This window comes from Pleurodeles waltl, chromosome 1_1, assembly GCF_031143425.1.
Source record: "Pleurodeles waltl isolate 20211129_DDA chromosome 1_1, aPleWal1.hap1.20221129, whole genome shotgun sequence".
NCBI lineage: Eukaryota > Metazoa > Chordata > Amphibia > Caudata > Salamandridae > Pleurodeles > Pleurodeles waltl.
In genome coordinates, this window is record NC_090436.1 from 485049750 (window position 1) to 485076480 (window position 26731).

The following is a 26731-nucleotide window of genomic DNA, read 5'->3' on the forward strand; positions in this document are numbered from 1 at the left end:
CTTAGAAAAGTAGTGCAAACACTGTAGAACACAATAGGATGCAAAAGGAGACAATAGCCCTAAGGGCAACACAAACCATATACTCTAAAAGTGGAATGCGAACCACGAATGGACCCCAGGCCTAGTGTAGTGTGTAGAGGGTCACTGGGAGTGTAAGAAAACACTAAGGGTGTCCAAGATACCCCACCCCAAGACCCTGAAAATTAGGAGTAAAGTTGCCCTACTACCCCAGAAAGACAAAGTCGAGATAGGGTATTCTGCAAAGGCAACAACTGACTGCAAAGCACTGAAGACGGATTCCTGGACCTGAGGACCTGCAAAGGAAGGGGACCAAATCCAAGAGTCACGCAAGTGTCCAGGGGGGGCAGAGCCCACTACACCCCGGATGAAGGTGCAAAAAGGCTGCCTCCGGGTGGAAGAAGCCGAAGATTCTGCAACAACGGAAGGTGCCAGGAACTTCTCCTTTGGTCAGAAGATGTCCCACGGAGTGCTGGAGGATGCAGAGTTGTTTCCACGCAGAAACACCGCAAACAAGCCTTGCTAGCCGCAAGAGTCACGTTTGAAGATTATGGGTGCTGCCAGGGCCCAGGAAGGACCAGGAGGTCGCCCCTTGGAGGAGGAGACAGAGGGGGCGCCCAGCAACACAGAGAGCCCACACAGAAGCAGGCAGCACCAGCAGAAGCACTTGAACAGGCGTTCAAGAAATCTGAGCAGGGCAGTCGTCTCAACACAACAAAAGAGGGTCCCACGAAGCTGGAGGTCAACTCAGCGAGTTGGGCAATGCTGGACGGAGTGCTGGGGACCTAGGCTGTGCTGTGCACGAAGGAAGTCTTGCAAAAGTGCACAGAAGCCCTAGCAGCTGCAGATCACGCAGTACACAGGATTACTGTCTGGCGTGGGGAGGCAAGGACTTACCTCCACCAAATTTGGACAGAAGGACCACTGGACTGTCAGGGTCACTTGGATACAGTTCCTATGTTCCAGGGACCACGCTTGTCAAGATGCGAGAGGACCGGTGATGCAGAAGTTTGGTGCCTGCGTTAGCAGGGGGAAGATTCCGTCGACCCACTGGAGATTTCTTCTTGGCTTCGAGTGCAGGGTGAAGGAAGACACCTCTCAGAGCATGCACCACCAGGAAACAAGTGAGAAAGCCGGCAGGATTAGGTGCTACAATGTTGCTGGTAGTCTTCTTGCTACTTTGTTGCAGTTTTGCAGGCGTCCTGGAGCAGTCAGTGGTCGATCCTTGGCATAAATTGAAGAGAGAAGAGCAGAGGAACTCTGGTGAGCTCTTGCATTCGTTATCTGAAGAGAAACCCACAGGAGAGACCCCAAATAGCCCTCAGAGGAGGATTGGCTACCTAAGCAGGTAAGAGCTTATCAGAAGGGGTCTCTGACTTCACCTGCTGGCACTGGCCACTCAGAGGTCTCCACTGTGCCCTCACACCTCTGCATTAAAGATGGCAGAGATCTGGGACAAACTGGAGGAGCTCTGGGCACCACCCCTATCCTTTGTCCAGTTTAGCGCCGGAGCAGGGGCTAGGGGATCCCTGAACCGGTTTAGACTGTTTTATGCAAGGAGGGCACCATCTGTGCCCTTCAAAGCATTTCCAGAGGCCAGTATAGGTTACTCCTCTCAGGCCCATAACACCTATTTCCAAAGGGAGAGGGTGTAACACCCTCTCTCAGAAGAAATCCTTTGTTCTGCCTTCCTGGGACGGGCTGCCCAGGCCCCAAGGGGACAGAAACCTGTCTGAGGATTGGCAGCAGCAGTAACTGCAGAGAAAACCCCAGTGAGCTAGTTTGGCAGTACCCAGCGCCCATGCTGGATACCCGGGGATGCATGGGATTGGCACCCTAATACCAAGATTTGGCTTGGGGGGACAATTCCATGATCTTAGACATGTTACATGGCCATGTTCGGAGTTACCATTGTGAAGCTACACATAGGTATTGACCTACATGTAGTTCACGCGTGCAATGGTGTCCCCGCACTCAAAGTCTGGGGAAATTGCCCTGAATAATGTGAGGGTACCTTGGCTGGTGCCAGGGTGCCCTCACACTTAGTAACTTTGCACCTAACCTTCACTAAGTGAGGGTTAGACATATAGGTGACTTATAAGTTACTTAAGTGCAGTGTAAAATGGCTGTCAAATAACGTGGATGTTATTTCACTCAGGCTGCAGTGGCAGTCCTGTGTAAGAATTGTCTGAGCTCCCTATGGGTGGCAAAAGAAATGCTGCAGCCCATAGGGATCTCCTGGAACCCCAATACCCTGGGTATCTAGGTACCATGTACTAGGGAATTATAAGGGTGTTACAGTGTGCCAATCCGAATCGGTGAAAATAGTCACTAGCCTGCAGTGACAATTTTAAAAGCAGAGAGAGCATAAACACTGAGGTTCTGGTTAGCAGATCATCAGTGATACAGTTAGGCACCAAACAGGGAACACATACAGGGCACAAGTTATGAGCACTGGGGTCCTGGCTAGCAGGATCCCAGTGACACAGGCAAAAACAAACATACACACAAGTAAAAATGGGGGTAACATGCCAGGCAAGATGGTACTTTCCTACAGAAGTCTCACGCTTCCGGTGGGAAACGTAAAGTCTTTAAAGTTGTAGAAAAGTTGCAAGTTTGTTGCAGATTGTTGAGCAGAGCCGCTGCTCACAGGAGTTTCTTGGTCCTGGGGGTCAGGGCAGTCCTCTGAGGCTTCAGGGGTCGCTGGTCCCTGTTGGATGAGTCGCTGGTTGCAGGTGTTCGACTCTGGAGACAGGCCGGTAGGGCTGGGGCCAAAGCAGTTGTCGTCGTCCATCGTCTCTGCAGGCTTGTAGGTCAGCAGTCCTTCTTTGTAGTTCAGGTTGCAGGAATCTGATTTCCTGGGTTCTGGGGTGCCCTAAATACTAGATTTAGGAGTGTGCTAAGGTCTGGGAGGGCAGTAGCCAATGGCTACTGTCCTGGAAGGTGGCTACACCCTCTTTGTGCCTCCTCCCTGTGGGGAGGAGGGCAGATCCCTAATCCTATTGGGGGAATCCTCCAAATTTAAAATGGAGGATTCCTAAAGGCAGGGGTCACCTCAGCTCAGGACACCTTCGAGGCTGTCCTGACTGGTGGGTGACTCCTTGTTTTTCTCGTTATCTCCTCCAGCCTTGCTGCCATTAGTGGGGGCAGCGGCCAGAGGGGCGGGCATCTCCACTAGGTGGGATGCCCTGGGGCGCTGTAACAAAAGGGGTGAGCCTTTGAGGCTCACCGCCAGGTGTTACAGTTCCTGCAGGGGGAGGTGAGAAGCACCTCCACCCAGTACAGGCTTTGTTCCTGCCCACAGAGTGACAAAGGCACTCTCCTCATGTGGTTAGCAACATGTCTGGTATGTGGCAGGCTGGCAGAAACTGGTCAGCCTACACTAGAAGTTGGACTGGTATTCAGGGGGCATCTCTAAGATGCCCTCTGGGTGTATGTTACAATAAATTCCACACTGGCATCAGTGTGCATTTATTGTGCTGAGAAGTTTGTACCAAACTTCCCAGATTTCAGTGTAGCCATTATGGAACTGTGAAGTTTGTGTTTGACAAACTCCCAGACCATATGCTCTTATGGATAACCTGCAATTACAATGTCTAAGGTTTGGCTTAGACACTGTAGGGGCATAGTGCTCATGCACGTATGCCCTCACCTGTGGTATGGTGCACCCTGCCTTAGGGGTGTAAGGCCTGCTAGAGGGGTGACTTACCTATGCCACATGCCGTGTGAGGTTGGCATGGCACACTGAGGGGAGTGCCATATTGACTTAGTCTTTTTCTCCCCACCAGCACACACAAGCTGTGAGGCAGTGTGCATGTGCTGACTGAGGGGTTCCCAGGGTGGCATAAGACATGCTGCAGCCCTTAGAGACCTCCCCTGGCATAAGGGCCCTTGGTACCAGGGACTTATCTGAGTACCAGGTTTGTGCCAACTGTGGAAGCAAAGGTACAGTTTGGGGAAAGAACACTGGTGCTGGGGCCTGGTTAGCAGGGTCCCAGCACACTTTCAATCACAACTTAGCATCAGCAAAGGCAAAACGTTCGGGGGTAGCCATGCCAAGGAGGCATTTCGTTACAGGTATCAAATATGGAAAATCTCTGAAAAGGACTTTCATTATTTTTTTCTAGATGGACTAACAGAAGAGTTCTACAGGCCTTTTTGACTAAGTGGAAAAGATACATAAGTATTTAGTGCAGCTCTATAGGAATGGAGTTTATCCCTTTATTCTTGCACTTTCACTTGTTGTTTCAGATTTTAGTTGTAGCAGATTGTCTGCTGAGACATTCAAATGGCCAAGCTTGAGGGAATCCGGTAACAAGCTGTCAAGGTCAGTGACTTCACATGGTGCTGAGGACCTATCAATTGTTCCTGAAAAGGAGTTTTGGGTGAATTTTCACTGGGATAGGCAGGTGTTGGGCCAATCGGACTAGTTACGGGTAGCAAAATTGGCATTGCAATACTGGGGCTATCAGTTTTAGTAAACATGATTGTCGGCCTTCCGAGGAACCTTGGGAATGACGGGAAAAGGTTTGAAGGCATAGGCGAAAACATCTGATCACATCATGTATAAGACACTACTTTCTTGTGTAGGTGGGGTATTTTTTTTGCTCTGCAGGGTGACAAGCTAGTTTACTGTGGTGTCACCCCAATCCTTTAAGGCTTGCTGGAGTTGGTGGTGGGGGAGTTCCCACTCATGGCAATCCGGCAAGGATTGACTAAGGAAATCTGGTTGCTCATTTTCAAGACGTTCCAAAGAGATATCTATTCTGATTGCTATCACTCAGTGCCGTAGTAGTGGCACCTTCTCTAAGATGGTGAGGGATCTCATACCTCCTTGTTTGGACGCTGTGTCATCAGTTCATCAGCCTTAACCGGCATGCTTATGTATGTCCTGAGAGTACTATGTGGCCGAGGTTAATCGATCGTTTGAGTACTAGTCACAACAACAGAGCCACCTGCCCATCAGCAGTGCTGAGCCCCAAAGGTCTATAGCTGAGCAGAATCACCCCGGTGCCAAACGATGACTCTTCCTGAACCACCAATTGTGCACCAACAAAATACAAGTGGAACTTGTAGGTGCTTTTTCCCATAGCTCCTTTTTTGTCAGTACTACACTTTTGCCAGCGCTGCATCCTTCTTCTGCAGTGTGTATGTGCAGCAGTGTTTAGGACCTCAGTTAAAATGTCTACACATTAGGATCACCACTTCTGACTACCACCTGCCCAATGGCAGTTTCAGGGCACAACAGGCCGTGGAACTCTCAAATCCACCACACAGGTCTACCATGTGCAGATTGGCTCAATCCAAATCTGAGTCACCATTTAAAGATGGCAAAAAAAAGAAACTCGAGAGACCATCAACAGCTCATCACAACTGTCAGAAAATTCAAATGTGATTGACAGGAGTTATACATCAATGAATCACCATCTTATATGGCAGATATGTACAAAAGTGTCAACCCTTTTCAAGCTCACCTAGCTCATTTTTCAAACCCTCATTTCTCAAAAACTACTGAATGGATTTTCACCGAACAAGTAACCAAGAGTAGAGTTCGTCTATCTTGAAAAGTCTAGAGTAAATCCATCCAGCAGTTTGTAGGTGCAAGCAAAAAATACTATGGTAGCTAAAAACTTATTTTTTTCATCCCCACTCTCTTAACCATTTTCCCTTGAATGAATCTGCATGAAAACTGTCAAGCCGGAGCTCAGCTGACTCAGCTAAGTGACTCATAACTTTGGCGCAAATCAGTCCATGGGGTCAAAAGTTACAAGCAAATTACCAAACACTTTTTCAAAGAAAGCTGTCCAGATCCACACCTACACAGCGCCGACATTGGCTGCCGCTTGGTAGGTATAGTTAGGTCACTTACAGAGGAAAGGCATTTTTTGTTTTGTTTAATAACTTTGAGTCATCTGCACAAAATGCTCCAAAAAACGTACACCCACTTTAGCTCTTTCACAGAAAGATTTGTGCCGAACCATCAAGTGGGGGGTCAAATAAAACGACGGGGAGGGGCTAAAAGTGTGATTTCTCATGTTAATTATAATCGGTTAGTTTGCTCTCTGAGGAGGAAAAAATAGCTGGATGGAATTACACCAAATTTTACCAAAAGTCAGAACTTTACTCAGAAAGCGTGCTTTTTGTTACTTTCAAATTAGTATAGCCTTTATTCTAGAAAAAAAGGTGCTCAGGTTAGGAATGAAGGGGTTGACACTGGTAAAAAGATATCAGAATAAGCTCTGATTGCCCAATCAAAGTGGATGGGTGGATTCTGCTTGGCTTGTCACTACCTGGAGAATCTATGGTGGCAAAATAAATACAAGGTCACCTAAGGCGCAGAGGACTGCTTACAGGGGACATCCTCTTTAACGTTTACAGATGCATTTTGTTAGGCAGATGGGTAAAAGTAAGAAGAGAGTAACAAGTAAGTAAGAGTAAATAGGTAATGTGTCTACATTGTGGTCAATAGTTATGACTATTATTATGGGTGATAGAAACTTGGGTGTAGGCGTAGCTAGCTGAATTACTTCAAGTCCAGAAGCTCTGTTGAATGTTGTAACAATGACTGCATGTCTGAGTGGTTTTATTAATAATGTCATTTGGGATGTCATCTATGATGTCTTTAGTGATGCCACTTAGCATGTAATGAGTGATGTAAAATGTGAGGTCATAACCAATGCCTGTCAGAGAAGCAAATTATAGTTAGTTCACTATAGTATAATTAGTGAATTTCATTTTTTTTACTTTTAAATTTTAAACATTAGTTCTCATCTCATTTCAACACTTAACTATAACGTCACTTTAAACCTTAATTTTTCAGTGAATAGATATATATTTTTCAGTGATATCAGCCCAAGCATTGTAAAATAGAATTCAACAAAAACATATTTTCTTCTATTACATGACAAAACGCTCAAAGCACCTATTCAGCAAAGGACTGCAGTACTTCGTCAGAATGGATGGACGCCTGCCACAGCTGCTCAACTATATTTCAGAGCTCTTTGATGTAAACTAGCCTAAATTAAGATCTGCATATAAAGGTGACTGCAAAGTTGGCTACGATCAATATTTCCACTTAGGATGACTGTGGCAAACGCTTAAAACCAATTTTAAAGGCAATGAAGTGTTTGTGTCGAGCTTGGAGCGAAATATTTTTCTTGCTTTCCAAATACTGTCTGTTAACCCTAAAGGTAACGCTGTAGAATGGTATCACTGGTTTAGCATTTGGAGTTTTCTGGATCATTTTTATGATATGTTTTAATATAAGATGCTTTTTCTTTGTGTTGCAAGTTTGTTTTCAAAGATATGTTTGTGCAGATATAAAATGTCTTTTGGCATTCAGCATTTTTGTAATCTTACATTAAAAATAAAAAATAGTAAAACGGCATCATACTTACAAATGTGTGTTGAAAGCAAATTCATATTTGTGGCACTTCTCTAATTTTGGCTTTAAAAGTGCAACATCGTCAAGTTTGGGAGCCTCATACTTCTTGACCAGGTCCTTCATACCTTTACTCAAGAATTAAAACAGAACATTTATATAAAACCAATTAGAATAGCAAGATGCAGAGGTTATATAAACTGCTCAGATCACAAAACAAAATTAAAGTTAAAGTTACTTAAAACAATCACTTGTCGTGAATCTTTCACTACAAAGATGAGAACATGCGTTGCTGCTCTTATCCCTTGAAAGTAAATTATTGGTCAAAGCAAGGGGGAAGTACACCTAGACTTCCAAGGTAATCCAATGACTAAAGAATTCCAAGTGTACAATCTATGTAACATCAATAGTGATTTATTGCATTATGCTTCTTCTTTACATATTATTGCAGACACAAGGTTATACTTGTCTAAAGATAATGAATCTTTAAGCACTAAGCGGAGCTATGTTAAATTCAACCTCACCTATGAAGAAAACACAGCCTTAAAATACCTAAAAGATAAACAAGACTTAGTGATCAAGGCAGCCGATAAAGGTGGAGGAATAGTATTGCAAGATATAAATGATTACCAACAAGAAATACTTAAAGACAGCTAAGTGATAAAAATTGTTATAGGGAGATTGTTTCGGATCCCACCAAACTACTGAGAGAACAAATATTGGAACTCACCACAATGGGGTTAGACCAAGGCTTTGCTATGAAAAAAGAACACCAATTCCTAAACAAAAAAGACCCTCGCATCCCCGTAATATACACTCTCCTAAGATACACAAGAGTTTGGTAAACCCACTGGGTAGACCCATTGTATCGGGCTGTGGCTCCATACTAGAACCATTGTGTCAATACTTGGACTTTTTCATCAAACCATTTGTGCCCTTAACTAAAGCATATATCAGAGATAGTATGCACGTTATTATGCTGTATGAAGGGCTAGATTTTTCTCCTGATACTGACATATTGGTCACAATGGATATACAATCTCTGTATACCAACATTCCCCAACAACAAGCCTTAAGAACACTAACCAAAATACTTGAATCCCGTACACAACCAGTACAAGTTCCAACATGGTTCCTCATTTCCATGATGGAAAAAGCTATGGGCAAAAATGATTTTTTGTTCAATAATAAGTTTTATTATCAGACTAAAGGAGTGGCCTTGGGAGCTGCCTTTGCACCAAACTTGGCTAACCTTTATATGGCAAAATATGAGACCCAAAACATCTTTAACCTAACAAATCCTTTCCTACGCCACATACGAAAATGGTCAAGAAAATTGAGACAGAGAGAAACACACTGCTACACTACTCCAGCCACCACCCGAGAGGCCTGAGGGACAACCTCCCTTTTGGCCAGTTCCCCCGTATCCGGAGAAACTGCACAAGGAGATCAGACTACTTCAGAGAATCCGACATCGTAATCAAAAGATTAGTCGAAAGAGGCTACTCTAAAAGACTTGTGAAAAGAGCAAGGAAACGTGTGTGGTACAACCACAGAGAAGCCCTTTTAGAACCCAAACAATTGAAACAAGATTGCAACAGACTAGCATGTGTTACCACATACAGCCCGGCCAGTAACAACATTAAGAAAATAATCTTACATCATTGGGCACTTATTAAGGAACACCTCCACACACAAGAATCACCACTGTTTTCCTTCAAGAAAGGCAGAAACCTTAAAGACACCCTCACTTGTGCACTATTACCACAGACGCCCCAAAAAAAGGTTAACATACTATGGGATTTACCAGCCATAGTGGGCCACTACAAATGTAGCAATTATGTGGTATGTAAGATGACTTTTAACACCACAGAATTCTGCCATAAAAACTATACACTCACCCTACCCAAATTCACCAGCTGTAACACACAACGTAATCTATGCAATTTGGTGCCCCTGCTGATTGTTGAACATTGGACAAACTACGCAGAAGGTCAAATGCAGAATCCTGCAACATAAAAGCAGGATAAAAGGCAAAACAATAGGTGCCCCATTAGTAGAACACTATGAAACACTACAACACAAATGCGATGACATAAAATGGCAAATAGTAGAACAAATCTCCTTGGGACCAAGGGGAGGGGACAAAGAATATACCTTTACAAAGCTGGAGCTATTTTGGATAGAAAAATGTGGCACCATTAAAGATTTAACACGACTGAAGATTGGCGCCACGCATCCCTCTGAGACTTACATCACGTATATTACACATACATATATCCTTTGCCGCTTACTGAAGTGGCCCCCATATGCCACGTTTGCCCACATGAAGATCCACCAAGGATACTTGTTATGAACACATAGACCCATCTTCCGCCACCATGCTCAAGGTGATAGACATTCGTCCTGTTCCGGACCGTTATCTGATGTGCTGGCCCGATTACTTGTCCGTAGACACCAGCCTGGGCCTGTCTTACACTATCCTTATACACACAGTACAGGGCTATGACAGTCTCTTAGGTACCCCCACTCAGGGATCAGCACCCTATCTCCCACCCTCCCCCCAATCACTTTTTACAGTGTTCCCTCCTGAAATAGCAGCAGATTTACGAAGCATTTCCTTCATGATATTAATCAGGCCACCCCGCTTTGCAGCACAACACAGGGTTCTATTCCCAAACCTCTCCAAGCGCACTTTTGCAAATGCGCTCCTAAGGCGGACCAGAAAGGGACCTCTGCCCTTCCCTGTTCCGTTTGAGACATGCATTAGAATATACACACATGCGCAACATCAGACGTGTCACTGCAGCGGCCCTGAAAGGGAACCTTCCCTCCCTGGTTCCAGCGCTGGCAGCTTTGTTTTGATGCCAATACACCACATCGTCTCCTAATCTCTGATTGGTTCCTGGTTGGACCAATCACAGGAGTGTTTGATTGCTCCAAAATGGTTGAATTTTCCCATTAAACCGGGCACGTCGGACATACGAGTGAACGTGCGGTGCCAGATGACTTGCCCTGGCTACAAGAGTAAACTTCCTGGATGCATATTGACTAGAAAGTGCAGATACATATACATTTAATATGCTGCTCTACTCCTGTACATCCATACTTAGGCCTGCTCGTATAATTATTGTTTCTTAGATATCGTGAGGCCCAGCCCACATTATTGAAGGGCTCTCAGTGATTGTACGACCCTGAATATACAACACTGAATACTGAACCAATTGAATTGACCCCCAGACCGGAATACACCACGTCCTCTGGGTACATTTAACTACTCAACATGTAAGCAGTCACCGGCTACCTCATGACCATATTTTCCACTGTATAAACAGAGTACCATATTTTATGTCATTTCCCCATTAGGAAGATACCCCAGACTACCAGATCATAATTCAACACTGGATCTTAGGTGAGTGCCTAATCCCTCCCTTAATAATAAATCATGGACACCGATTACAAAGGCTTTTAGTAATTCAGATATTTACACTATCCCTAGGTGCTACCGACCTGAAATTTTTCCCAGTCCTGATGATGACCCACCATTGATTTATTTCTACAATTGGGTCGAAACGTTGACATATCTTTGAGTGTGGAATATAAAACTGTAAAGAAATTTCATGTGACTTCAGGGCTTCCCGGATTGACGGAGCCGCTATAAGTCCATATTGTTCTTAAACCACCTTTTGTACATATTGTATATGTTGCCTTCACTTCTCTGCATAATATTCACCTTCACTGGTTTTAAGTAGGAGCACCTATTTAGTCAAGTATAACCTTGTGTCTGCAATAATACGTAAAGAAGACGCATAATGCAATAAATCACTATGCGATGTTAGTTCCGGGGCTTCCAGCCGTCTCAGTCAGAGGAGTCATTCAGCAGAGGAGGGTATAGCACATTCCAAAAGAGCCTGACCCTTTATGTCTAAACGTCAGCCGGATTTTCCTGCACCGTCTCGCAGCAGGCCCCAGAACAGGCCGAGAGACAGGTGTGTTTGGGCCTGCCTCCAGCCCTCTGCAATGTTCAACTATGCTTCTCGGCACTCTGATCTCAGGCAGTGGGCCACACGATCTTCTTCTGACTCACCTCTATCTGCTCCACACTTAGGTTTGTTCTGTGGCCACGATTACCGGTCTCCGTGGAGGGCCGAGGTGCTATTGCCGGCAGGTCGCTTCTATTATAGTCCGATTAGGATGTGATGTGTCCTCCCACAGGTGCTTTTCTTGCTGTGCTCCGTTTCTGCCAACCTGCATATTCACAGGGTCTCTGTCGCAGGCTGTCAAATCGGCTTCACCACCTCTCCAGCTGCCTAAATATCTCCCAGCTGCAATAGGAGTGGTGGGGGGGTCACTATTATCAGCCATGCACTGGGGTAGTTTACGAGATGGCCTCAGCAAGGATTAAGCAGGTTATTGTTGAGCCAGTCTGGAACAACCAGCTCACGCCATTGTTGGCGTCCAAGCCACGCCTCCACCGGCATAAACAGCTGGGTTTTTACTGTGTTATTTTCCATCCATATAAAATCTAAACTGATATTCACACACACTCTCATATTATCTATATTAAGGGCTCATAGAGTAGTCTAACTGGTACTTAATGGCCACTTTCTGGTGGGATATCCCACAAGGATGGTATTGTTAAATTGTACATAAACAGACTTGAATTGTTGTACCTGATTTTGAAAATAATTGTCTGAACAGAGATAATATAATGAGAATGGAAATGACACGCAAATCTTGCAAAGTCTTATTTTAACAAGCAGTTTAATCAACACAGAATCAAGACACGTTAAGAAATATAAATACATTTACAACATTGAAATACCTCTATAATGATCCCTGCATAGTGGAAAATAACCAAAGATAACTTCCATGAGGGTGACTCTGGCCCAGCCCCATTGGCCTAAGAGGGGACCACTCCGAACTGCACTGTGTTGAGGTTTACGAGGAATGAAACATGAAAGCTTTGGCTCAATACGTCGAATTCTCAGTGGCAAAAAAACAAACAAGCACTTCTGTCTCTATGCCTAATAAATAAAACTGCACTCCTCTTTGCTATAAATGCTCTCACTTTGACACTGACATCTGTCTTTGAAAGCACAGCAAATGTGACATGACTAGATAAGAACAAGATTTACGATCCCGTTTACAAAAAGTGAGCACTCGAAAGGATACTAGTAAATAAGGTTTTAACATGGGTGGATCTGGAGAGACTGAACCAGCAAATTGAAAAAAACAAGAAAATGTGAGTTGCAAACCACTAAGCCAATGACAAACAACAGGCAGAATGCATTCCCAGGTCAACTTTGATAATCTCCCCAAGATGTTATTACAATACCTAGACAGCTGTGCTGTCTGGTAGGCTGCAACCTAAAACAAGCATTTGCAATGCAATGGGTCTCGCATTTGCTCGAGTTAGAGCTATTAGCGTTGTAAACTCCTAACCAGACTTTTCTTGCCACAAACTGAAAATGAAAAGTAAAACTGTTTCACATAAGCGAGCCGATTCACAACGCTAAAGCCGTCATTAGCACTAGCCTGAAGAGACACACAAAGAGAAAAAGAAGTTTGCTCGCAAATGTATTGGCAAAAGTGCAATTAGTCATGTAACGGGGGCGATGGCCAAGGCGGTAACAAAACCTCCCCAAGGAGGGACAAACGTAAACCATTTACCAATATTAAAGGATTTTTGGAGGGCAAACCCATGAATGAGTGGTACTGATGGGCGTTAGGTGGGTGTGGTTAAAAGCCCAGATACATACCAACATGTCGGAAAAGCAGTGCTTGCGCACTGCCATGCTCTACCTAAAACTTAGTCCTGGTCTAGGAGTCCAGTTCATACATCCATCAAATGGCCAAGGAGAGAAGCTAGACACAACAGTCTAGCATTTAAACACTGCTGGACAGCCAAACCTGACTGAGCATCAAATCCTTGTAGCTCACCAGATTTTGTGGGCTTCTGATGCCCAAGCCAAACCAGTACAAACTGTTCGAGGTGAGATATGTACTGCTTTCAGACTGAGGCTCAACTCTGCTCTCACTGCCATGGGAGATGAGCACAAAACAGCAAATAAGGTATGGGAAAGGGGGCTACATGCAGAAATGGAAGATGACCTGAGAAGAAATTGAACCCTGGTGAATCCTGTAGGTGAGCAGAATCTCATAGGACCGGGAGGTGTCCATTTAAACAAACTGGTGTTTGATGGAAAGGTAGGAGAAGAACTAATGGTCAGTTCCAGTGAATCCCATTTGAGACTTGAGGGTGTGGATGATTCTGGAGAGGTTGACTGTGTTGAAGGCAGCTGAAAGGTCCAGTAATATCAGGAGGCAGGGCCATCTTTATCTGTGGTCAGGTGGCAATTGTCTACGATTTGTATAGTAGCTATATCAATGCTGCAGTGTGATCTGAAGTCAGATTGGTAGGCAGAAGATGGTTGCCACTGATGATCTTGAAGTTGAAGATAGACTGTCTCTTTAGTGAGCCTGACAATGAAGAGTGAACAAGAGATGGACCAGTATTTGGTGATGCTGTCATTGTCTAGTGTGAGTTTCTTCAGATGTGTGAGGATCTGGTCGGTCTTGGGAACTTCACGGAATATACCCCGAGTGAGAGAAACACTGATGATTGTGCACGGAGATGTAAGAGGTCCAAAAAGAACTTTGATGCTGGATGAGGTTCTGGCATCATGCGTGCAGGTGGCAGCTTTTGGGACTTAAGGATATCAATGAGGTCAGCAATAGATTGTGGTTTGAAGGAACCTTGGGGGCTTGAATCAAAAGTTCTTGGGGTGCTCTAGCATACACAAGTCTAATGAAGGACAGATCCTTCTCAAGTTTAGTTACCAATTCCTGGAATTTACTTCTGCTTGAACTCTGCTACTCCCAATTACTAACAGACTACAAAACTCTGGGACAACACATATTTTAAGATATTAACAGACCTGCACCAAAAGAGATAGTTAGGAGTACTGTTGTGTTACACATGCAGCAAGTAAGCTATCCAGCTCCTATGGTATCGATCCATTTAAAATTACACCTTTATGGCTATTATGCCAAACAAGAGCCCCACTAAAAGGACTATGGCCCTCATTCCGACCCTGGCGGTTTCAAACCGTCAGGGTGGAGGGCAGAGGAAGCACCTCCAACAGGCTGGCGGTGCTTCCCGGGCCATTCTGACCGCGGCGGTAAAGCTGCGGTCAGAAAAGGGGAACCGGCGGTTTCCCGCCGGTTTTCCCCTGGCCCAGGGAATCCTCCATGGCGGCGCTGTGTGCAGCGCCGCCATGTGGATTCCGACCCCCTTCCCGCCATCCTGTTCCTGGCGGTTTTTACCGCTAGGAACAGGATGGCGGGAACGGGTGTCATGGGGCCCCTGGGGGCCCCTGCACTGCCCATGCCACTGGCATGGGCAGTGCAGGGGCCCCCTAACAGGGCCCCATAAAGATTTTCAGTGTCTGCTTTGCAGACACTGAAAATCGCGACGGGTGCCACTGCACCCGTCGCACCCCTGGAAATCCACCGGCTCCATTCGGAGCCGGCTTCCTCTTTGCAGGGGCTTTCCCGCTGGGCCGGCGGGCGATCTTTTGGAGATCGCCCGCCGGCCCAGCGGGAAAGTTGTAATGACCCCCGCGGTAATTTGACCGCGGTGCGGTCTTTGGGCGGTTTCCGCCCGGCGGGCGGTGCCCGCCGCCCGCCGGGGTCGGAATGACCCCCTATGTCTTCCTCAACCTTAATAAAAGCTATATTGTTTTAAAAGAGCAGAAGGTGTCACAATCACTATTTTTATCTGCAACAATATTAAAATTAATTCAACATAAAGCAGGATCAAATCACTGAGTAAAGTCCGGGTCAAGGATTACAAGGTTAGGTAGAGCTGGAATGTTTTGTAAGTGAATGCCAAATATAATAAGTGTACCTTGGGGCGTGGTCAACTGCCAAAGATGGTGGATGTCCAATTGCAGTGCTCCCAACCCAGGCCCGCTCATCGATAATTATCAGTCATTCGAGGAGCCATCTGCGCAGCTGAAGCACCCTTTGAGCTGCACCAAGACGGCTGGCTTCTGATGGTACTGTTCGCAGCCGTCTGGAGCTCCCTGTGAGGTGTCTGGGTGAGCGTGACCGCGCCTTTAGCAGGAAACAGGAGGCTCTGTACCATGACCCACTTGAGGCCACCGAAAGGTGAAGGCGGCGGGTGACGGCTCGGGCGGCCCAGTTATTGCTGGCAGGTGACCCTGGATTGCCTGGGAACAAACCTGGAGGTCCTGTTTGGCCCAGGCTATCACGGCACCGATGCAAGACGGACCTACCTGTGTGACATTACCTGCTGATAAAAACTTGCAGTGCAGCAGCAGACCTTGTTTGTTCTACCCTAATCGTGGCTTTCTACTTGTTCTGACGTGTGCACGATGCCCCCTCTAACTGTTGCAAGACTGGTATATCCTAGGGGGCATCACATTATCGGCCTTCCCTCCCCGCTGGATCTCTGAGGGGTCTCCTGGGGCGCACTGGCTCCGCTTCTGAAGCCTTGTGCACTACACCCGCTTGACAGTTGGCAATATCCAGGGGTGCTGGGTCTGAATGGATATACACCTAGAGGCGTGGCCCCACCAACTTTGATCCCACGAAGCTGTGCAACCATGAGTCATATGAAAGGGAAACACATGGACCATAAAGACCACTGCCCGCAGTCTCCCCCTTGACAGAGTTCCCTGGCATCCATGTCTGAAGACTACTTACCACTCACACTTGCGGACCCGACCATGGACAAACTTGATGTTATCGTGCAAGAAATCCAAGCGTCACGCTCTGCAATTGAGCAATGACTGGGGTCCATTACTACTGAGATCAGCCTCCTTAAAGATGGCCCCCGAAAACTAACGGACAGGGTGAAAGCCGTTAAGGCTGACATTGCTAACCTCATACCCAGGCAGAAGGACAGTGAGACTGCTTTCAAACAGCTATCGAAACAGTCAGAAACCCTACAGGAGAGTTTGGGGGATGCAGAGGAGAGGTTGTGCTGCAATAACATTTGCATAGTTGGCCTACTGGAAGGCTCGGAGGGGTGAGACACCACGCAATATTTGTAAACTTGGCTAAGGAGCATGGCGCTGTCTGGCCTTTCTGCCTTATTTATGGTGGAGATGGCACACAGAGTTCCAACAAAGAAGCAGCCGCCAGGAGCACCGCCCCACTCAATGGTGGGCTGGGTACTGAATTATAGAGGCCGCAACCCTCTCCTGCGTAAAGCACGGGAGGCAGATCCTATCATCGACAATGCCTGAGTATCTCTCTAGCCTGACTACACACTTGTGGTGCAGAGACGGAGAGCCTCCTGTCAAATTATAAAGCAAAGACTCAGTGAGGAGGGCCTTCCCTACGCGTTACTGTTCCCGGCCTGGTTGAGGATCCTACATAATAAAAATAAAAAACATTTTTTTTGATACGCTAGAGGCTGTGCAAGACTGGCTTGATCAGACCTTCCCTCACTCGAATAGCCGGGAGTCCTCCCACTGCTTGCGGCCAATGAGACGGCGTCTGCTGCGAGGGGACTGGCAGTCCTTGTGCCGTCCAACCCAAAGAGGTACTGGACCTACACCTCCGCAGGCTTTGGCGAGCCAGAGAGCAGCAAATAAATCAGCATATTTCATACAAAGAACCCGTTCTTCCCTTCCCAGCGCTGTTTTCTCTGTGGATAGTACTGTTGCCTCGGACTCAAAGGGGAGCGTTGCCTTGTTCTCATCTTTTACACCCCAAACAGACCACAATATATAATCCAGGAGGAGCTATGACCTAAACATTACTGAGATGTGATGAGGCAGCCAGACGGGGCGGTGCACTGGCTGGCGATGATCGCCTGCTTCCGCTCCTAATATTATGGTGGACATACAGAGCTGCTTTGGACCTTGTCCAACTACAGCATATGTTGTGTGCCAGAGTATTCTTGCTAGTGTCTGTCTTGGTCATGAATCTTTGCTATGAACTATGAACAGATGGCCTCTCCATTGGTCTCCCTGGGCCTTCCCATAATAGGAAGTACACAAGTACCATTGACTGGAAGGCCTGGGCAGACCCATGTACTGATTAATATGTTGAGTCAACTGCTAATCACTGAGAAGTCTTATGCTCACAATCCTACTATCCCATTAGTGATTGCGTATATTATTTTGTGATTTAATGGTTCCCCCCCTTTTTTTAATATGGTTTTGGCCAAGTGGGTTTTATGCTTAGCCTTGTGTTGGAATTTGTTGGGGAAAATGTTTCTTATGTTACTACTGGGCATCTACTCACTTACCTCAAGACTTATATACTACTCACTGCAGGTGCATTTATACCACCCCACATCATTACATACTAAGGGCCTATGATGGCGTCCACACTTAGCTATAACATTATCACCTGGAATGTGTGCGGACTAAGCTCCATTCATAAGCATCACAGAATACTGGCTTAGTATAACAGCCGCAAAACACACAATGTTCTTGCAAGAACTCTTGCAAGGACTCTTATGAATCTAGGAATCTGAGCAAGATAGTCCCACCTTACAAGGCAGGAGATAACATTTACAAATAGTTCAGTGCTTTGGAAAAGGCCTTTAAAGTTCAGAAGCTCCCTCCATAAGCAGTGGGCAGAAATCTTGTGGTTCTCATTCTCTGACAAAGGCAGGGACAAACTCTTCACTGTCAGGATGATGCAAACAATTGTACAGCACTAAAGAATGCACTGTTAGATGATTTTAGTTTAACCACTGAACTGGATCAGGTTCAGGAAAACCAAAAAGGAGTCCTCCCAAGATTGGTTAGGTTTTGTGGACTGCTCAGCTAAAGCTCTGGAAGACTGGTTGCATGGGAGCAAAGTGAGTGACTACCAGGGATTATACAATTTGATTTTAAGAGAGCAGATTTTGAATAACTGTATGTCTGAGCAGCTGCATTAGTGCTTAGTGGACTCTGATCAGACCTCTTACCAAGAATTGGGAAAAAAAGGCAGCCAAGTGGGTCCGCAACAGAGTGAGTAGGAAATCTCATGTGGAAACTGGCTAAAGAATCCATTTTATTATTTCTCCAGGCCTGACTTCATCCTGTGATGCTCAATGCTGAACAGGCCTGAAAAACATATGCAAAAGGGTAGATGACCTTTACTAAACTAACCCTGATAGACCGTTTGTGATGCAACGCTTGCTTCAAAGAGACACCTTATGCAACATGCATTGCTTCATTTGCCCAGCAACAGACAGACATCTGGATGTCCACATAGGTCAGAGGAAAGGTTAAGAAAGGTTATGAAGAAACTTGTTTGGTGACGCCTTGGAAAGTCTCATACGTCTGAGAAATGTGAAGGTCGCGTTTATGGTCATCTTGTATCAGGCTGCCATCATGAAATGTTCTACTGTGATTGGATAGATGCCCAATATATGTATAACACCATGCATCACACCATGTATTTGATGAAGAAATTACCTCTCGGTTGTTCTGATTACATGATGTATTTTCAAATGATCGTGGTCTTCATGCATAAAAGATTGTATTGGAGTTGCGCGATTCGGAGTGGTTGGACTTGGCCTCTCAAGCCATCAGTCTCCGTGCATGAAAAAAGATTTTCTTTATACTCTAAGGGCTGGCTGGTCTCTGGTTTTGTTCCTGCTCTGAAGGAGTCTTCAACACTCACACAGGGGATGACCACAAAAAGAGGGAAACAGGTAAGCATCAGGTTAAGTTTGGGGACAAAGATAAAACTAACGAGTCTTCATCAGGCCATAAAACCCATCTGGGGGAGAATAAATCCTCTTCCTCAAATTTCAAGAAACCTTGTAAAAACAAAGGCCACAGAGCCGGAGACAGTTCCTGTCCTAAAAAAGGCACCAACCCCCCACTACCAATACCACTTCTACTCCTAGTGCCCCTAGCAATAGCAGTAGTGGGGATAACAATAATAACAGTAGTCAGTCCAAAGGTATAGCTGGGCTCACCTTGGAGAATGTAGTGGGATCTGGGCTAGTCAAAGAGACCACTGAGGCTGTGTTAGTCTCTGATAGGGGCATTGACTTTGCCGCCTTAGATGCCTGCCCCCTTAACATGGATAAGTACATGCAGCATCCTTTTATCAATGGCGTTGAGGCTGAGGCCTGTAGAGACACAGGTGCCAGTGTCACTATGGTGACTACAAAACTGGTGGTAACACCTACTTGTTCACACATACCAAGTGACTGATGCTCACAATAACACTTTGTGCCACCCCATGGCATTTATGGAATGGACTTTAGCTGGGGATGGGGGGTTACTGCCTCAAAAAGGTTGTAGTGTCCTCCGATTTACCTGCAGGATGTCAGCTAGGTAATGTGTTGGAGAATTCGGCTTGGCCTGAAGTGGAATTGGAGGCCCATGCAGCAATGCTGGGCATTCCTGGTAATATATGTGCCCTCACCAGAGCACAGGCCAAGGAACAAAGGGATCAGGGAAGTCTGGAGCCTGGAACAATGGCCCAGTAGGCTCCTAAACAAAAGAACAGAAATGGTTAAAAGGTACCCCCTACTCCAGCCTCCGGTGAAGATTCAACGCCTGAGGAAGAAGAATCTACTCCTTGGGTGGAACTTACACCAGAGGAGCTCAAAGCTGACACCCCTGAGGTCTTGGGTGCAAGGGGCCCACCAGGGAGGAACTCAGTATGGAACAGAAAACCTGTCCCACACTGGAGAGCTTAAAGCAGCAAGCTGCAGCACAAGAGGCAGGGGATGTCAGTGGCACCCATAAGGTGTACCGGGATAACAGCCTCCTTTACTCAGAAGCAAGGGACCCTAAACCTGGTGCCACAAGGAGACTGGTTATCCATTTGAGGTTTAGGGAGTTCCTATTAGCTCTGCCACATGATATTGCAGCCCACTTGGGGTCAAGCAAAACTTGGGACAGGCTTGCCCCTCACTTTCACTGGCCCCAAATGACTGAAGACACCAAGGAGTTTTGTCGCTCCTTTGTCACTTGTCAAGCCAGGGGCAAGCCAGGTGGCACCCCAAAGGCCCTGTTAATTCCACTACCAGTGGTTGGGAGTGCCCGTTGAGAGGGTTGGAGTGGATATTGTTGGCCCCATGGACCCACCAACAGCCTCTGGCAATAGATTTATACTGGTGATAGTGGACCATGCCACCAGGTATCCAGTGGCCAAAGCACTCCTGGGAATTTTCTCAAGGGTGGGCTTTTCTTAAGAGATGCTATCAGACAGAGATGGAAACCTCATGTCTGCTTACCTTAAAGCCATGTGAAAAGAGTGTGGTGTCACTTCACTAATAGGGGATCCCTGGATCTGGTATAAGGTGATAACACCATAGGTGTTCACCACACACCAGGCCTGCTTGCTACAGGGCTTTTCTCACATAAAAAGAGAAGGAAGGTGTCATCACGATTTGCTGACTAGCCTTAATATTAGCCAAGTGTCTCAAAACTAAGTGCTGGAAAACCACCACAGCACCTTCATTAGTACAGTGGATGGCAGAAGTTGGGGAGTGAGGCCTAGCTGAAGGTACAGCACTTCACAGTGAAGAATACAGAGGTGTGCGGAGATGTCCAATAGCGTTAGAGTGGGACGCTCTTTTGGAATCCTTTAAAACAGTCACGGATAGCAAGTTGGAGTCTGGGTACTGATGCTTCTACTGCTGACCTCATAAGCTTATGCTCTCCTACTGTGATCCTGACGTAATCAACATTAAAACGGCAGGACAATTGGCCTCACTTAATACTCACAATCTGCTGGTTGCGGGTTGATGCCGGAGGCCATTTCGTTTTAGTTCTATCTAGTAACTGACTGCTGTGATACATGTTACAGGGGTTGGAACTTACAACTGCAATACATTTAATATAGACAGTAGATGTTAAGTCGTAGATGGGTGGGAAGGAGATTGTTAAATGTTTGTTTTGTTGCTATAGTTAAACAGTCTCAAGACAACTGTATTATGCTTTTCCTGTTTTATAATGTTGTGGCTCACCCTTGAACACAATATGTAGATTTGTACTTTCAGTTATACGCTGTAGTTCGAGTATGGGTAATGTGATATATGTTGTCAAGCGATGATTATGGATAGCACTGAGACTCATTATGTTATAACAAGAATACAATAAAAATTGTTTACAAAAATATGGTAAGTGTACCTGGAAAATAATTACCTACATTTCATATCTTCCAGTAATCGAGCCATAGCATCCTGGTTTTCCTTCATTGAAAGGCACTCCAAGAGGTAACTGAAAAACAGAGGAAAACCATCTAAAATATGGGTTTAGATGAGCATGCCCCAATTACATGATAGTTTCTGAAGGTACAGTCTTAATGGAAGTTGTTGAAAACAGTCACCAGGTACACGGTGTGACTGCTCTTCCAATTACTGAGTTGCGGGCAGAGGGACCAGCTGTACTTTGGGAGTGGGTCTATTGTGCTCTCTACATTTGAAAGTTGGGAGAAAGGAAAATGTTGCTTACCCAGTAAGCATCTGTTTGTGGTATGTAGTGCTCTAGATTCACAAGCTCTGCATGCTCTTGCCATCTAGTGCTGAGTTTGGAGTGTTGCAAGTTGTTTTTTAGAGTCACAGGATTGAGTGACTCCTTCTCGGTGATACTCCGAATGGGCTTTAACTCCTTTGTTACATTGTTTTCCCCGCAGGCGGGTGAGACAAGGAATGTAGAGGAAATATAAAGAAAGATGTCCACGCAAATGTAATGATATATGTACAACTATATACAAGGAAGTCTAAATGGATACAAGTGTCCAAGGAGGACTCACATGATTCTATAGCACTACATGCCACGAACAGATGCTTACTGGGTGAGTAACATCTTCAGTTCAATGGCATGTGTGGCTGTAGTTACACATGCTTTGCATAGACTGTAAAGCAGTCCTTCCATACAGTGGTGGCTAGCCTGTTGGAGTTGCAGTTGACTGGAGAAGTGTTCTTAGCACTTCCTGGCCTACCCTGGCTTGCTATCGTCCAAGTATATCTACAAAATAATGTTTTGTAAATGTATGTGGTACAGACCATGTAGCCTCCTTGAAAATGTCAGCTGTGGGTATATTTTCAAAGAGAAGCAATAGTAGCTTCCTTCTTCCCAGTAGAGTGTGCTCTGGGAGTAACAGGAAGTTTTCTTTTGGCTTTAACATAACAAGTTTGAATACTTTTAACTATCTGCCTAGCTATGCTATTCTTTGATACTGGATTGCCTTTATGAGTTTGTGAGAAAGCTACAAAGAGCGGTTTAGTCTTTCTAAACTCATTAGTTCTGTCAATGTAAAACAGTAAAGCACGTTTAACGTCCAGAGTGTGAAGAGCTCTTTCGGCAACTCAGTCAGGTTGCAGAAAGAAGACAGGCAACTCAATGGATTGATTAATATGGAATTGGGAGACCACTTTAGGGAGGAACTTTGGATTAGTGCGTAGAACCACCTTGTCCCTATGTATTTGGAAGAAAATTTCTTCCACGGTTAGGGCCTGGAGCTCACTAACATGTCTGAGAGATGTGATAGTGAATAAAAAAGCAACTTTCCATGAGAAAGAATGTTTTGATTGCTGGGATCTTAAACAGGGATGCATGTTGTCTGTTTTGTAAGTATGCAGCTATGTCTGGGAGAATGTCAATGCATTCTGGAGGGAGGTCCAGGAAACCAAACTCTGCGACCTCAGGAGCCACATCACAAGGTTGAGTGATTTGGGATCTAGATGCCTGACCTGACCTTGGTTTTGAGTGAGAAGGTCCGGCCTATTGGGAAGCTTCTTGTGGGGAACTACTTTGAGATCCAATAGTGTGGTGAACCAGGGTTGGTGTGCTCATGTGGGAGCTACAAGGATCAGATTGTGAGAGGTTTGCCTGATCTGCGGCACTAGAAATGGAATGAGAGGGAGAGGAGGTAAAGTGTAGGCAAATATTCCTGACCAGTCCATCCATAGAGCATTGCCCTTAGATGATGAGGGTGCCTGGAGGTGAAGTTTTGGCATTTTATGTTTCCTGCTGTGGTAAAAAGATCTATTTGAGGTGCCCCACTCCCAGAAGTATGTTTGAGGGATTTGCGGGTGAAGTTCCCATCGGTGGACTTGTTGCTGCATCCTGCTAAGCAGGCCTGCAAATACATTATCCATTACTGGGAGATACTCTGCCACAAGGTGTATGTGATAAGTAGAGAGCTCACTTCCATATTGTCTGAGAGAGTTGTGACAGTTGAAGTCATCGTGCACACCCACCCCCCTGTTTCCGAAGGTAGTACATTGCTATCATGTTGTCTGCAGATTAGGACAACTTTGCAAGAGAGGCGATGAAGGAATGCTTTCAGAGCTAGAAATACTGCCTGAAGTTCTAGGAAGCGGATGTGTAGGGATTGATGATGAGGATCCTAATGGCCCTGTACTGAAAGCTCTTGAAGGTGAGCGCCCCAGCCTGTGTGTGAGGTCTCTTTTGTCAGTATGATCTGGGGCACAGGGTAAAGAAAATGCCGCCCCCTTCAATAGGTAGGTGGTGTTCTACCATTGCAGAGAGCAGTAAGTATGGTGGTCTAACAACACTAGATCTTCCCTGTGACACTGTGATTTAGTCCACTGAAGAGACAGACAGTGCTGTAGCAGATGCATGTGAAGTCTGGCTTGGGGAATGGTGGCAATACAGGAGGCCATCATCCTTAACAGGCGCATCACAGACCTGACCGTGTATGAAGAGATCTCTTGAAACTGAGGGAGGAGAGACTGGAAGTTGTGAATCTGAGCTGAATCCAATAGTTATCCCAGGGCTCCAGCTCTACTCTTTATGAATCTCTGATCAGCCCCATCTTCTTCCTCAGATGTGCCCAGGGCCCTATCCAGTGACCTCTCCCTGAAATGTACTGAGCCTGGCTCTTCCTTCTTCACAGAGTAAGTGTGGGAGTGAGTGAGTGTGAGAATGAGATTATGTGTGTGTCTCCCCATCCCACCCAGATCACATGAATGCAGTAATCCACAAATCTGCCTGGGGCGATTCCTCTACCTCCTCATGCTCCCCCAATCATTCCTGGGTCTCCCAAAATGCAACTTAGAGTCTTACATGTATTGTACCACACATGTGTGCAACCACATGTGCGCCGCTCAGTGCTAACTACTAACTTGATGTAGGCCAAGGGTGAGGTAAGGTCATAGCAGCTGAACTTTACATGAGTGATCTTGTAGGCTTTACTCCATTGACACAGGTAAAAAGATCTGTTCACATCTACTGATCACTATATGCTATGCTACCACCACCGCGCTTGTGCTACTTAACTCCTGGTAAAGGCAGTAGCTGTTCACCACAGGGAGGATAGCACTTTCGGTGCCTCTCCTGGTCCAACAAGACAGCAATCTGTGAGATGGGCATATTTTATAACACACATGCATGATCAGTGTTTACCCATGACAACAAAAATCAGCACAACAGATGCAGACATCGTTGCAGCTGGAGCACACAGGGCAGGGGTGCATATCTGTCCCCACATAAGCACTTTCTATCCCAACAATATGAAAAACGTTTGATCAGACCAATGGATTATGACCCCTGACCCAAAGTCCTCTATGCAGGTATTTTTTTATTTCCAATTTTTTTCTATAAATAATGCTGGAGATTAGGCTTAAGCTTCTTCTTTTTTAAGGCAAAGTTAAAAATTGAAGAAAAGTACAAACTAGACTAATATACAGGCTCACTTTCAAAACACAGTTCACAACAAATGTTACATTTACCATAGAAACGTTTCTGCACTTTGTTTTTATTATTATTATTATTTTTAACAGAAGTAAAAACATAAAGTAACTCATCCCCACCTTTCCATATTAATGCCTGCCCTAGAAGCTGTTGAGAGGATAGCAGTAAGAGCTATCTTTGAAGGTGTAAACAACATGCAGGCATCAGTCAATGACACTCGATTCAGGAAGTCATCAGCCATTTTCCTCAAGACCTCTGGATTTTCTAGCATTGGATAACGTGTCTAGCAAAACAAAAATAAATGTAAGTTAGTCCTATCCACTTTAATTGGCAAATTACAATATCAACTCTTCAAAGGACACACTAAAAGGAACGTTGTTGCAAGTCTCGCGCTTGCATTTTCTATTTAGGACACTTCAGATTTCAACACACTAACAAAAGGGTACAAAATGGCACAGGTCTCAGTAGCTTACACAATATTAAAACGGTGCTTGCCTACCCTGCTGGATTTTCAAGTCAGGACAATATTCCGTTCTCCTCCCCTATAATCTCAAAGTAAGCATTCTTTTATAAAGATAAGGTACCAATCATGGTGTGAAAAATATTCTTCTTCGAAGCACTACCTTACATGATAATATTCTGGGAAGCAACTAAGCTGTGAAGAAATTCTGTCACCAATGCTATGTGTGGGGGAAATGCAGTAGTACAGGGCTAGTTAAAAATGTAATGAGGTCTAGGACAGAACCTGAGGGCCCTCGAAAAAAAGGGTAAAGTCTGAATTTAAATACATGTTTTTTTATAGTTAACTGTGAACACTTAGTGCTTTGTCATATACCCTTGACCTTTATGTGCAGGAGGTGAACATTTTATTACAAGACCTGAGGCTACCATTATGCATTATTCCTTAAATGCCACTCCATGCAGCACTTGACAGATGTTAAACATCATTAAAAAAAACATTCCAGAATAGAACTATCAAAACATAAATCCATGCACATAATCTGCCTCTTTTAAATGCTGCTACTCACAGATAAGTATCTTCCCTTTGCTAGTGTGATATATAAGATATTGTGATATTGCATGTGTATACTGTATTCATGGTGATGTATATGATTTCCAATCTATGGAAACGTTTCGTCATTAGGTTGGCTTTGTTTTAAATACTGTTTGAGCCTTGCCAGCTGCGCCACTTGTAAGTGATTGGTTAGCGTTTGACTGCCAAGGTGTCTGGTTTGTAACCTGCTACTCTGGTAATGCACGAGGCACGTACCTGAATTAATGATGGCAGAAACACGGAGACACGCTGAAACACTTCAGCTGCTGGATCGCAGAGGTTAAGTTCAGACATCTCCAGCTCTGCAACTTACGGTCACTGGGGCCTGCCTTGGCTGCGAGTACCGAGAGCACCCATTTAGCCCATTTTTGATTCAGCACTAAGGCCCTCATTATGAACATGGTGGTAAAAACCGCGGTGTTCATGCTGGTGGTCAAAACACTGACCGCCAGCGTCCCCGGATCCCCGCCCGCCGTATTATGAATATTCCTGTGGGCCGGCGGCAGAAACATTGTTTCCACCCGCCGGCCCACAGGAAGGCCTGGCCGGGACATTGACGGCGGCCCAATGCCTCTGTGCGGCGGGTGCAGCTGCACCCGTCGCGCAGATCACTGC

General features: G+C 45.4%; 1 protein-coding gene across 2 annotated transcripts in view; it reads right to left on the reverse strand.

The window, feature by feature from the left end:
- The window catches only part of CCNH (cyclin H), a 137893-nt gene that overhangs the window by 47492 nt on the left and 63670 nt on the right, over positions 1–26731 (reverse strand). For both annotated transcript variants that reach the window (XM_069224900.1, XM_069224891.1), the window contains exons 6-8: positions 25182–25345; positions 21551–21621; positions 7416–7527 (exon numbers count right to left, since the gene is read on the reverse strand). In XM_069224900.1, coding sequence (XP_069081001.1) covers positions 7416–7527; positions 21551–21621; positions 25182–25345 — 347 coding nt within the window. The remainder of the gene's footprint in view (positions 1–7415; positions 7528–21550; positions 21622–25181; positions 25346–26731) is intronic.